The sequence below is a fragment of the Primulina huaijiensis genome, chromosome 17 (assembly GCF_012295235.1).
Source record: "Primulina huaijiensis isolate GDHJ02 chromosome 17, ASM1229523v2, whole genome shotgun sequence".
Lineage (NCBI taxonomy): Eukaryota > Viridiplantae > Streptophyta > Magnoliopsida > Lamiales > Gesneriaceae > Primulina > Primulina huaijiensis.
This window is the reverse complement of record NC_133322.1, coordinates 17619337-17632420: the sequence shown is the minus strand read 5'-3', so window position 1 is coordinate 17632420 and position 13084 is coordinate 17619337. Positions and strand designations below refer to the sequence as shown.

Here is a 13084-nt window from a genome sequence, read left to right as displayed (position 1 = left end):
CGTCGAGCCAAGTGTTGGCCGAGTGTTCACAATGAAACTCTATGTATAAGCAATCTTTATTTTAATAATATTTGAAATTATTGTTTTGGCACATCTTTATCTGTATACCCATGCTAGTTGCATAGATAAAGCCCTTGAATATACAAATAGTAGAAAGAATATGAGATGCTCATATGATGAGTATCATGAAACTCATATTTGGAATACTGTATATTCTAAACGGTTCCTAGTCGATTCAGCCGCCGCTAAGAAGGATATAGGCCGCTCGAGCTTGAGACTAGTATCTGCGATGTGAGTACCATGTTTCATTGGTAGGGGACATTGTGATGTCCGAGCATGCAGATAGGTGCTCCTGGTAGAGTGCACTGAACAACCCTCCATTAAAGGACTTTCCAAGTGGTTCTCACTTATCGAGTGGAAAAGTCCTAGTTTATGGTTGTACACCATTAGTCCTTATGACCCGGGACAACATTGAGACTCTATGTGCTAGAATTACACTTTGACTTGTTTACCGACTCTCATGGGGTCATCAGGTGGCAAGGTTGGGTGTTCTGTCGAAACATATAGGAGTCGATGCATTGTAGTCGGGGATTCACCGCTTACCTACGGGTATGGATATCCTATGTGTTTTTCATGTATATGTAGTTTGAAATCTCTGATCAGAGTATGGTGGTAATTATGAAAGGGGTTTCATAGATTACACCATCGATGCAACTACGACATGACACATAGTATCGATTCATTGACAACTCTCGATATACCAATGGTTGTCGAATCGGTCGGGATATATGAGTTGAAGGGACCGTACTGTACGCTAACCATAATTGAATGGTTCTTGCAGGCACTATCATTTGATACCTAGGGAATCATGTAAGCGATGCTGCTAGGCGTTTAACATGATTGGTTGGGTACTATCAGACTTGAGTTCTGACGTTCTTATTATCAAGGAGTTGATAAATAAGAATGGAGCAATTGGGGTATGCTCATATAAGGACATGTTTAGTCCGAATCACATGGAGATGTGAACCCACGGCTAGTTGTATCAATGAACCATTGAGGGCCACACAAGTACTAGCTTTCTAGATCCCGTTGAGAAGTAAAATAGTTCAATGTGTTGAACGGCTTATAAAGGAGTTTATAAGCGTAAGGAAAATTAGAAGTATGACTTCTATAAAGGAGAAAATAGTTCAATGTGTTGAACGGCTTATAAATGAGTTTATAGGCGTAAGGAAAAATAGAAGTATGACTTCTATGAGAGAAATGTAATTTTAATTTATGAATGTGTTCTTAAATTAAAATTTGGCCAAATAAATAATGTATTTGAAAATTGTGATTTTCATAAACATTATTATGGACTAAATTAAATTAATTCAAGTGTTGAATTAATTAAACACTAGTGGACCTAGTAGAGTCCAAATAATTAAATTAATTCAAGTGTTGAATTGATTAAATCATATTGAGTCTTGTAGAGCTCAATTTAAATAAATTATTTAACTAGTGGACTTGAGTAAATTCAAGTAATGTTTAATTAGTCTCAAAAATGTTTGAGATAATTAAATTAAGTCCATGGGTTTTTAATTTGTTAAAAACCATATAATATTTGCATGTATGGGAGGTGAAAGGTTGGGAGACAACTTTTTGTATAACCAAGGCTTGGCATGCAACTTTTTTACTTTAACTTTTCCCACAACCAAAAAAATGTCTCTCCTTCTCTCCTAGCATGAATAGTGGCCGAAAATACTATTCATTCTCTCCATTTTTTTGTTCTTCAATGGTTGGAGAAAACACTCACTTCTCAAAGAAAAATCCTCATATTTTTCTAGTGCAAAATATGAGGGGATCTACCTAGTTGGTGGTGGGCTTTATTTTAGAGCAAGGAGTGCTCTTTGGAAGCTTGTAGAAGTTCTTGCCATACAAGAGCTAAGGTGTTTACACCTTAGTTGGAGCCATACATCAATCCTTGTGATTGATAGGTACATTTCTTAACACACTATGAATGTCATTTTGTGTTTATTGTATTTGCTACACAAGAATGTTGGTGGCCGAAAATTTTATTCTAAAATCAAAATTTTTGTGCTTCCGTTGCGTTTCCGATCACCGTAACCGATCCCCTTTCAGCTTACACACTTTCTTCGTATTTTTCGTATTTATCAGTAGAAGTGTGAGTAATTATAATATGTAGAAAGAGACTTTCCCAGAAACTTTGTGATTACATTTAAGAGTTGTGATACTAGAAGTTTCAGTGGGTAAAAGTAAATCCTATTGAAGTGGATTTGTACAAGTGTTGTAATAGTCAAAATTTTTCAGTGATACTTTCTGGAAACAGAAGGAGGAGAGATGGAAGAAATTTATCCTTCGAACTTTCAGAAACAACATTGTGTTATTAACTTCCTTATGCCTGCTGCTTTCTGTTTTACTAAGTGTTATGGACTATTTCCGCACTAAAATAGTAGTCTACTGCTCTTAGTTAGAACAAGATTAGATTCTGACTCTTGAAAACAGTTAGGGGCACCTTTTACAGAAATAGAAGAGATTGGTGGGGTTTATTCACCCCCTCTAAACACTCAATCGATCATAATAGGTGGTATTGGAGTGAGTTTAACTCATTATGAGAAACATCTACTGAAAATCTATGAAATCTTTCAGCAAGATTCTGATGTTTTCAAAAGAAGAGTTTGATGAATGGAAAATCAGAATGAAAGCACATCTAGCAGCACAAGATGATGACATATGATATGTCAACACCGATTGTTCCATTAAAACCATGAAAGTAAATACAATAGTTGTTGTAACAGAAGGTGCACCAAAAATGATTGAAAAGTACATAAGTGAGTGGACCAATGAAGATGAGAAGAAAGAAAATTTTGATAACGTGACCAAAGAAATTCTGTATAAAACCCTCGTCAGAACATGTTCAGCAAGATCAAGATGTGCTCTAATACCTAGAAGAATTGGGAAAAACTGATTCAGCTATGTGAAGAAAACAATCAGACAAAAGTAAACAAACTTATTGTAGTAATGCGGAAGTTTGAAAATGCCATAATGAGTCCTAGATAATCTTTAAGCGATTTTGATGAAAGATTCAGCAACATAATTATTGAATTACCAGCCCTTGTCAAGGAATACAACAATAGAGAAGTAGCTCTTAAAGTTATGAGAGTTCCACCTGAGGAATGAGATGTTAAAACAATTGTCAGGCGACAATCAAAAGATTTGAGCAAAATTGGAATTGCATGATTTATTTGCAGACTTGAAGGCTTATGAGTTTGAGTTGGAAGTCAGAAGTGGAGAAGAACCTTCATCAAGTCAATCAACCAACGCTTTAACCGTTGCTGTTTTCATAGCTGTTACCACTGCTGCTGAGACATTGTCAGAGAAGACTGCTAAAAAAATCAACAATAAGACTATTATTATTTATCAAGAAAATTTCCAGATTCATGAAGAAAAACCAAAAGATGTACCAAAATCAGAACATGAACTACAAGAAAAAACCATCTATTGGAAACACGACATGCTTCAACTGTGGAAAAACAGTACATTTCATTGATGAATGTCCCAAGCCAAAGAAACATGAAACAAAGAAGAAAAAATGACACAAAATAAGTGAAAGAATCCAGAGGAGAAAGAAAAACAATGTATAACAGGTGATTGACAAAATCAAAACAACACTTAACTGTTTCAGGAAACATCTGCAATCTTTTGTGTATAACAGTTACTGGTTCAACCGTCTAAAGCTTCAACCGTCTAGTATTCAACCGCTTGAATTTCAGTCCGCCCATCTTTCAACCGTTTGTAGCAGAAGAAGTTCAATCTTCTCAACCGGCTATTCGAAGATTTTACGTCGAAGTCATTAAAGAGCTATTTATTGTTCACTTAATGAAAGAAATTATCTGACCGGTTCAGAACATTCAAATGGTTTTACGCCGCTACAAGTCGGCCATATTCTGCACGAGTCCCAATATTGATATGTATTTATGTCACTATCCCAAAAAAGAAAGATTTCTGATATACTATAAGTTCTGACGGTAAAAACAGTTGCCATAAAAGGATACTCAGTAGTAACTCTTCAAGGAAAGGGATTCATAGCTATGCCTGCAAAGAGAGCATTAAATGTTTCGCTGAAAAACATTAATGTATTTATCGCTGATAGTGACACATCATTCCAAGGTTACAGATTAATTTTACTCATCTATTTCTGACCGTTGGAATAACAAACTATATAAAGAAGAGTTGGAAGTATACAAGCGCACCTAAGAATGAGATACATAATCATTAAGCTTTCATAGTGAAATTATTTTTCAAGCCTGCATACTTAGAGATTTTGAGCGCAATCAAATATCATACATCTCATCGCTAATCAAGCACGCATTCAACAGAAAGATGTTTGATAATTCAAGGATCATATTCATGCTACTAAAAAAGCATATTGTTTTACTTACATCAGTAACTTTTTGGTTATTCGATTAATAGTGGTGTCTGGTGAACCGAGGGTTCTTAATATCCAGAAATGTAAAGTGATCAATAAGAGTTCCAAAACAGGCAGTGTGATAAGTTCTGATTGGAGTGGATTGTTATGAAGAGTTTGTAAAATCAAAGTCTTTTAGTGAAATCCTTCCTACAGAGGAAGAAGGGGTGACGTAGGAGTGTTATCTCCAAACATCCATAAAAATCTCGTTTCTTTACTTTCCGCAAGCTTTTACACTTCAAACTTTATCTTGTTGATTAGACTTCCAACCGGTTAAAAATATCATTAGAAATATTGATCTGTTTTCCGCACTTTTCAAGTTGTTCATATTTCTATTTCTTTGAGAGAAAAATTTTCAACCGCCCAAAAACAGTTGAAAACAAATTTTGAAAGCAAATATCTTCAACAAGTTTATTCACCCCCTCTCTAAATTCTTTCCCGATCCCAACAAGTGGTATCAGAGTAAGGTTCTCTCAAACATCGATATCTACAACTTATATTTCAACAAAATTTCTATGTTTTCTAAAGAAGATTACGATGATTGAAAAATTCGTATGCAGGCACATTTAGCAGCCTAGGACGATGACATGTGGTATGTCATCGCTGACAGGCCTATGAAGATCTTGAAAGTCAATACAGCGTGATTACAGCTGAAGGTGCTCCCAAAAATGGTGGTAAAACATCAATCCGAATGGACAACTGAGGACAAGAAGAAGGCGAATCTTGACAACGTCGTAAAAGACAGTCGTCAAGTTTGACCGTTGGGTTTTGTATTTGTTAACTAATGAAATAAAGATTCTTAAATATCCAAAAGTGTAGAGTGATTACTAAGACTTTTATTCAGTCAGTGATAAGTCATAACTAAAGTGAATCATTACAAGATGTTGTAAAACCAAAATCTTTTCGTGAAAACCTTCGAAGTGAAAGAGGGCTAATTTTTGTTTTTATGATAGTTTAAAACAGAAATATCAGAAGATAATGATAGACATTATCTACATGGGTCATGGTTGAACGACATCACGTTTCATATTCCCTTCCCCATTAAAGAAATAATTTAGAAGAGAAAACTAAATGATTCTCTCAAGGAAAAAGCGCGTAGATCTAGAAGATCAAGACACGTTCTAAAGAATTCATAATTATGACTTCAGGTACGCTTCGCCTTAAGTTTTCAATCAAATTCTTAATGATTTAGAATGATGGATTCTGCGGTTTATAGATGTTCTCCAATAGGATCCGTCTCATACCCATCGATTCATGAAGAAACCTCAAGACATGCAGACCATGTTTCGTCGAGCCAGACTCCAGAGATAGTCACATCAATATTCTTGTGATCGACTGATGATCTTTACTCAGACGACGCTTAACTCTGCCAGAAAACAGCCACCATTGTGTGAGATGCGTGCCACGAGTGGCATTCTTCCAGGTGGTAACTAGTGAATAATGGCGTGAGCCACGAGATAATGGCACAGACGCAGGAGGTGTGGCGTGAGTTCTTTTGGCTGCTGATGGAGGAGAAGCAGAACCTCGCAAATTCATCGAGCACGTACGAAGGCTACGGCAGCCGGATTGGGGTGGAGAAAGGAATAACTCTGGATTAGAGTGATTATTTCTTTCTCCATTATCTTCCTCTATGGTTGAGGTATCAAAACAAGTGGCCTAGTCTCCCTATTTCTTGCGGGTATATATAAATTCCCTTAATTTATCTCAAATTATTTTTCATCACATCAAAACAAATTATATCATAGTAAAAGTAAATTTTCAAAAATCGTTGAATATCGACATATTTTGGTTTTTATTCCATAAATCATCAGTTTTTTTTTTTTTTTTTTGTTGGAGAGTTGGTAGACGTCAAATACAATAAATGAATAAAACCGTAAAAAAAAAGTAAAAACAAAAGACAAGCTTGATTATTACATTAAAACCGACTTTTAATGACTAACCGAACAAAAATCATAAACAAAACAACTTGTAGAACTCTAAATTTCGAAATTTTTAAACAACTGTAGGGAATTGATTGGGGAGTGGTTAAACTGGGAGGAAAGTTGATGAAGATTTTGTCAGCTAATCTGGTGTAAAACAGAAGACTATCTTCAAGAAGCTGCTTTCGAAGGAGAAGACACGAGCACGTGCATGAGGGTTAACTATTACGTACACAAAATGCCCACAACCGGATCTCACATTAGGCCTGTCGCCTCATTCGGATCCGGGTGACATGACCCTGTTATCACCCGATAACGACGTGTTGGGGCTCCAAGTTTGCCGTACTGATAAATGGGTCACAGTTAAGCCCGTTCCCGATGCCTTCATCGTCAACATGGGAGATCAACTTCAGGTACTCTCAAATTATTTATTTCTCTCTTCTATATTTCAAACGTATACTTATTGCTTGATCCGGTCCGAACTACTTGATTCGTGAAACTCATTATACAGATTTTGAGCAACGCAAATTACAAAAGTGTGGAGCATAGAGTGGTGATGAATGCGAAGAAAGAGAGGCTATCCCTTGCTCTCTTCTACAACCCAAGGGGTGACATGCTGATCGAGCGCGCAGCTCGTGACCGAAGATCATCATTGGACTTACCCGTCCATGACCTTTGATGAGTACCGACGCTACATTAGGACCAAAGGGCTTTGTGGAAAATCCCAAGTAGAATCTCTCATCAAATGATAATGTATTATATAATAGTAAGATATTTAAATGTTAATAATGTAATTCTATATAGAAATGTTTATCACCTGTGAGTGATAGGTTTATGTATTATAAGTGTTATTTGGTTTTAATCGGTAGTATAAATAGAAAATTATGCACACACGTGTAAAATTATAATCGTAATTTATATAAGATTTTTTTTAATTTTATGTTTAATTTAATAATAATTGATATAAATTAGTGATGAGCCATAGTGCAGTTTGAAGGAGTAATATTGAAAATAAGTTGCAATGACAATCTTGAGAAAAAATATTTGTGTAAGGATAATTTTGGAAAAAAAAGATGATGTTCTNGAAACAAAAGATGATGTTCTTTAAGTGACATATTTTTTATATAATAGTATATATTATATTATATACTAGTGTTTTCTTGTTCGTAGACAAATATTTATCTAAATTCGATAATTTTTGTTATTTTAAAATTAATGATTTTTTCATATATTTTTTTAAATAAAAAAATAGAGTATCTAAAATTTTTAAAATATAAATAAAGATAGGACTAAATTTATAAATATAGATAAAAAAAATGTCAATAAATAATTAATCATCATATTTGAGACTTTTGTTTGAATAATATAATATTTTATTTGTATGTATTATTAAAATATAAATATCAACCACCTCAAGTGGATAAATAAGATAACTGCAGTATTTGAACTTGATTTTTCTTATGTATTGACTAAAATCGCACGTTTTTTTATTTATATTTGTGGGGAGGAAAAATAAGAAACGGCGCCGTCTTACAGAGCAAATTGTTGAATACTGACACTGTACTTGGTTCGATTTTTGTAGCCCGCAATTCAAGTATTTTTTTAAAAAAAATTTATATATTTGTCTTGGACTTAAATTTTTATTTATTTTCGATATTTTTCAATGGAGCCAATTTCAATATATGTAATTGAGCTTTTATTGAGTTGAATTAACTTTTTGTCTTTTTTAAGTATTGACGTTAACCATTGACATCTCTTATGAAATCAAAACCTAACTTTAAAAATTTTATGTTAATTCACTTTTTTTTATTAAAAAGGATCTAAAAAAATTATTATGTTCTTTCAATTAAATTTTAAAAATAAAGTATAAAATGACAAAAAAAGGAAATTAGGATTTTTATTAAATTAAAATTTGATTTCGATTTAGACTCAAGGTCCGTGTCTTTTAGTTCTCCATCTAATATGAAATAATTCTTGTATCGATAACAAAATTTATTAAGTTAAATTTTGATTTCTATATTTCTCACACTCAAATATAAAATTTTGTGAAAATAACGTATAAACCACAAATCAAAAGAACGAAATTGACAACCATCATAAGAAATTGGTAGTACCGACACTACTGTACATTGTCGTCACTTGATATGCAGCCCTCCCAAACATAAAATCATGGATCTGCCCTTGATTACTAGTAATTAAAGTAGATATAAATATATTGTGACATACTGATAATTAAAATATTATTTGTATATTTATTTTTTTCGAATTTTATTTTCTATGTTAATAAATTTTAGCTATGATATGCTATCTTTATTCTTTAAAAAAAATAATTTGTCATTTTTATCGTGTGACTTCACGTGTGCACGACCATATTTTAAAAAAATAAAGAGAGTGGATCGAGACTGAAATTTATTTATGAGTGGATCTCATGTGAGACCGTCTCACGGATCTTAATATGTGAGACGGGTCCACCCTACACATATTCACAATAAAAAATAATACTCTTAGCATAAAAAGTAATACTTTTTCATGGATGACCCAAATAAGAGATCTGTCCCACAAATACGACCCGTGAGACCGTTTCACATAAGTTTTTGTCATTACTTATATAGAAGACAAAGTTTTTTTTTAAAAAAAGATAAATATACAAAACTACAATTGTAATTTTTTAGTCCATTAAATTTTTGAAATGTTGATTTTGATATAGTAAATTTAAATTTTCGATTATTTTATCCAATCTAATATGAAATAATTCTTGTATCGATAACAAAATCTTCATATGAGCAATATCTTTTTTAATGGATGTTAAATAAATGCATGTCGAGAAGCTAAGTTAAGATAGTTTTTAATATGATACTAAAAAACTTATAATAAAAATTATTTAATAATTTTTTTAGAATCATGCATACCGAAGGGAGAAGATCAAGCAGCATAGAGAACATCAATATACACGGATAACATAATAATGTATAAATTTAACCAAACGTATAATTTGAGGAAAACATCGGATAAAACAAAGATATACAAATGGTAACTCTAATGTAGTCAATATTATACACTTCATGAGCCAAATGATGTCAAAGCATATATGCAAATTGGCTGCCAATTAAGACTCGCAAACAAAATGGATCGCATAAAATTACAGAAGGCCAGAAGGGTTTGATTTAATTCAATAAACAAACATTAAAAAAAAATAAATGAAGAAATCTAAAAGAACTGCCACTAAAAGGACAAAACTCCAACCAACCATGAAAATAAATAGCACAAGCTTAGAGCAGTACTCTAAGAACTGCACCACTAGTGTTCAAGAAGGCGAAAATAGCCTTTTAATGCCAGTTTTCTGCTCTGAAGTCAGCCTACTAGGAAACTTGATGTTGAATTTGATTCTTAGGTTTCCCTTTTTGCCAGGTTCTTTCGGGATCGGCATCCCTTCTCCTCTAACAATTTCTTCGTATGTGGGGCTAATGATGCTGTTAATTGGTATTGTCAGATTCCGGCCATCAAGGGTCGTCACTTGTGCGGTGTAGCCGGTCAGAGCTTCGACCAAAGAAATCTTCTGGGTGGTGATTAGGTCGTTTCCATCTCTCTTAAATAAGTTATGAGGCTTTTCATCGATGATGAAGACGAGGTCTGAGGGTATGACACCTCGTTGCTCGTTTCCTTTTTCTGGAAAAGTAATCTTCGTTCCTTTTTTCCACCCGGGTTTGATTGCAATGGTGAGAATTTCCTCCACGGTAGCTGGTCTCCTGCAAACATAAAATTGATCCAACATAACAAACTATAGGCAGGGTTGCTCAATGCTAGTTACCATTATTTTATTACATTGGCTACACAATCTATACATTCTGTTCTGGAACAAGTACCAGAAGATGTATACATCAATCAGCTCTAGAAAATAACATCAACTTTAGGCGATACCGAGTTTGAAAGACAAGAGTCTCGTAAAAGAGTGGCATTGATCACCAAGTTCAACGCAATTACACGAGCAAAATTTTACGACTTTCGGTTAGAGAACTATTTCTATGTAGTGATTATAGTGATCAATATTGCCAAATATAAATTATGAACACGATATTGATAATTCTATTTGGACAACAATTGCTCATAGGTCTGGACCAATTCTCAAGCACATCATCTGGCCGGTAACGTACTGCTTGCCTCCTAAAAGTAAAACCACACAAAACAAAACCATTTTTGGAAAGTTTGTTTCCCAAATGCGTAGAAGTTTATGAAGGTGAATTTAGGGAATCTATGAGCTTGTTTTGCCACGATATATCGGTACCAAAGAACCTTATAAAGAATAAGGACACAAATACAGCACACCGTATAGAAATAAAGCTTCTTACATCTATTTTTTCAGGGCTTTTGGCAAAACCAGGAATTAAACCGAGGAACAAAGAATTCGTAAAAACTTGAAATCCCATTTTTGTATATGTAAACTAATATAAAAAAATGGGTCTATTAAAAAAAATCCCTGCCGACCGCCCTTCAGCTGTGCTACTGCTTTTGTTTCTTCCCAGCCTAGAACTTCGCCATTTAGAAGCATGTTTGATTCCCTCTGCGTATATCTTTAAATTTGGCATAACACCAAGTCACCGACATGTCCTAGATATAAGGTAAGGTACATAATGGTACAATATCTTCTTTTGTCGACAAATACACAGAACCACTGCTAAACAAACCATTAGAACATTTAAGCCTGATTTGCATTTGTAAATGGAATATTTACTTAACATATGCAAAGTATCTTACTTCAATTCCACCGCACATTTTTACCTAAAAGAAACAAAAGCTTCTAAAATTTACAACCAAACGAGCAGTGGACATTGCCTCACTCACTTGCACTAGATGAAGTGCTAATGGTGGCATCTCTTATGCAACCAAAACTGATCCTTTCTCAAACATAAACCCTTTCTCAAACATAAATCTACCAATCAATTCAAATACCTCACACACACAAACAAATCTGTAACAAATTCAAAGCTTATGCAATCGAATCCAGCTAGATTAAATTCGAACAAGAACATGATAGCTGATAAAGCTGTTAAATAACATAAAAAGGTGAAGACTTTACCTATTGGAGTCCATAATATCCCTCGAAATTTTCATCTTCTTGCTAGTCCCCTTGTACAAATCCTCCAAACTACAAGGCAACATCCTTTCAATGGCGGCGGCCTTCCGGGTAGCACCGGCCGAGCTCCCTTCACCACCTGCTGCAGCAGCATTTTTATAATTAGCAAATATATCGTCCCTAAACATATTGCTAGGAAAACCCGACCCACCAACCCTAGAGCCACCGCCCGTATCCCCCATCCCCCCAAACGGGCTTGCGAATCCAAAAATCTCCGAAAATATATCCTCCGCTCTACGTGGGTTAAACCGGAACGCGTTGGCCCCTCCTCCATCCATCCCGCCGGGAAACCCACCAGCACCCGGCGGAGGCACCTGCCCCTTCAACCCTTCCTCCCCGTACTGATCGTAAACAGCCCTTTTATTCGGATCGCTCAACACCTACATCAATCAAACAAACAACTCGAATTACAATCCAATAAACAAAAAAACACGGCATGAGAAGAAAAGGGCAAAATTCATTTACATCGTAGGCCTCAGAAACTTGTTTGAATTTGGATTCCGCATCCTTCTTGTTGTTAGGGTTCTTGTCGGGGTGCCACTTCATGGCGAGTTTGCGGTAGGCCTTTTTCAACTCTTCGTCATTGGCGGAGCGGTCCACTTGAAGAATCTTGTAGTAGTCCACACCCATGCTTATTCCCTCGAAGAATCAACGTATCCAATCCTCAAAAATTCCACCTGTGGACGGAACACAAGACTACAGTAGCACGTCTGAAGATGCCGATGGGTTTATGAATCGACTATTGGGTCTAGGCCACCATGAAAATTCAAAACTCCCAAATGCACGCTAATGGGTTTTACGCACAGTATCAATTTTATGTACGACGCCTACTTCTAGGCCCAATTCACATGTCATCTCCCGGGGCTACACAGCGATTACTTAGGGGTAAAATTCATATTCATCGATGACGTCAAATTCATCTTTGACAGCTAAAATATTATCTCTCGTCACTTTTTTTGTGATCAATTAGTTAGATAATTCAATTATTTCGTGACTTAACTTTGATATGTTGAAAATTAATATTTAAAACATGTGTATTGAATATTTGAATGTTGAAAATAAGATTTGTAAAAATTAGAAATTTGTGTGTGATGATGAAGGTAATGATGTAATTTATTTTTGGATTATTTGTAAAGAAATTCTATAAATAGATCTCTCATTTGTAAAGAAAATCACAATTGAGTTGAGAGAAAAATATTATAAAGTGTGTAGTGTGATAATTTTGAGAGTTTGAGATTTTTACTTTTTACCGTAAATTTTTACTTTTTTACAACACGTTATCAGCACGAAGCTCTAAAAGTCCTCCATATTTTTCTAAGCTCCAAAACAGAATAAAAAGGTAACAAAAGTAATAATATTTATTTTAGTGTTTATTTATTTATTGTGTATATATTTAATATATTATATAATGTTATTATATAATAAAGATCAGAAATAATAAAAATAAATTTTTCAAAAAACTTGTTATAAATCTTGGGAGGATGTTAAGACGACATCCCACACTCCCGGTAAGGGATACGACAAGTATAAAAGACTATAAGATTTTTAAACAAAATATGGCACCTCATT

The 13084-nt window shown here is 34.4% G+C and overlaps 1 protein-coding gene and 1 pseudogene across 2 annotated transcripts; one reads left to right on the top strand and one right to left on the bottom strand.

Annotated features, from left to right (window-relative positions):
- Positions 1–6415: 6415 nt before the first annotated feature.
- Positions 6416–7133, top strand: LOC140962663 (jasmonate-induced oxygenase 2-like; annotated as a pseudogene).
- Positions 7134–9415: 2282 nt separating this feature from the next.
- Positions 9416–12332, bottom strand: LOC140963484 (uncharacterized). Of its 2 annotated transcripts, none has more exons than XM_073422825.1 (3): positions 11981–12324; positions 11459–11895; positions 9416–10130 (listed from the first exon to the last, which is right to left on the bottom strand). In XM_073422825.1, exons 1-3 carry the CDS (start codon positions 12143–12145, stop codon positions 9689–9691), a joined length of 1044 nt encoding a protein of 347 aa, XP_073278926.1. In that variant the 5' UTR covers positions 12146–12324; the 3' UTR covers positions 9416–9688. The 2 variants fall into 2 exon arrangements, with proteins under 2 accessions (XP_073278926.1, XP_073278927.1); XM_073422826.1 differs by lacking the exon at positions 9416–10130 and adding an exon at positions 10138–10989 and having other exon boundaries at positions 11981–12332.
- Between the last annotated feature and the right edge of the window lie 752 nt (positions 12333–13084).

Coding starts and splice junctions, on each gene's coding strand:
- LOC140963484 (XM_073422825.1), bottom strand. CDS start 12,145: ATGGGTGTGGACTACTACAAGATTCTTCAAGTGGACCGCTCCGCCAAT. Junction 11,896..11,980: donor AAGTTTCTGAGGCCTACGAT/GTAAATGAATTT, acceptor TGATTGATGTAG/GTGTTGAGCGATCCGAATAA. Junction 10,131..11,458: donor GATATTATGGACTCCAATAG/GTAAAGTCTTCA, acceptor TTATGTTTGCAG/GAGACCAGCTACCGTGGAGG.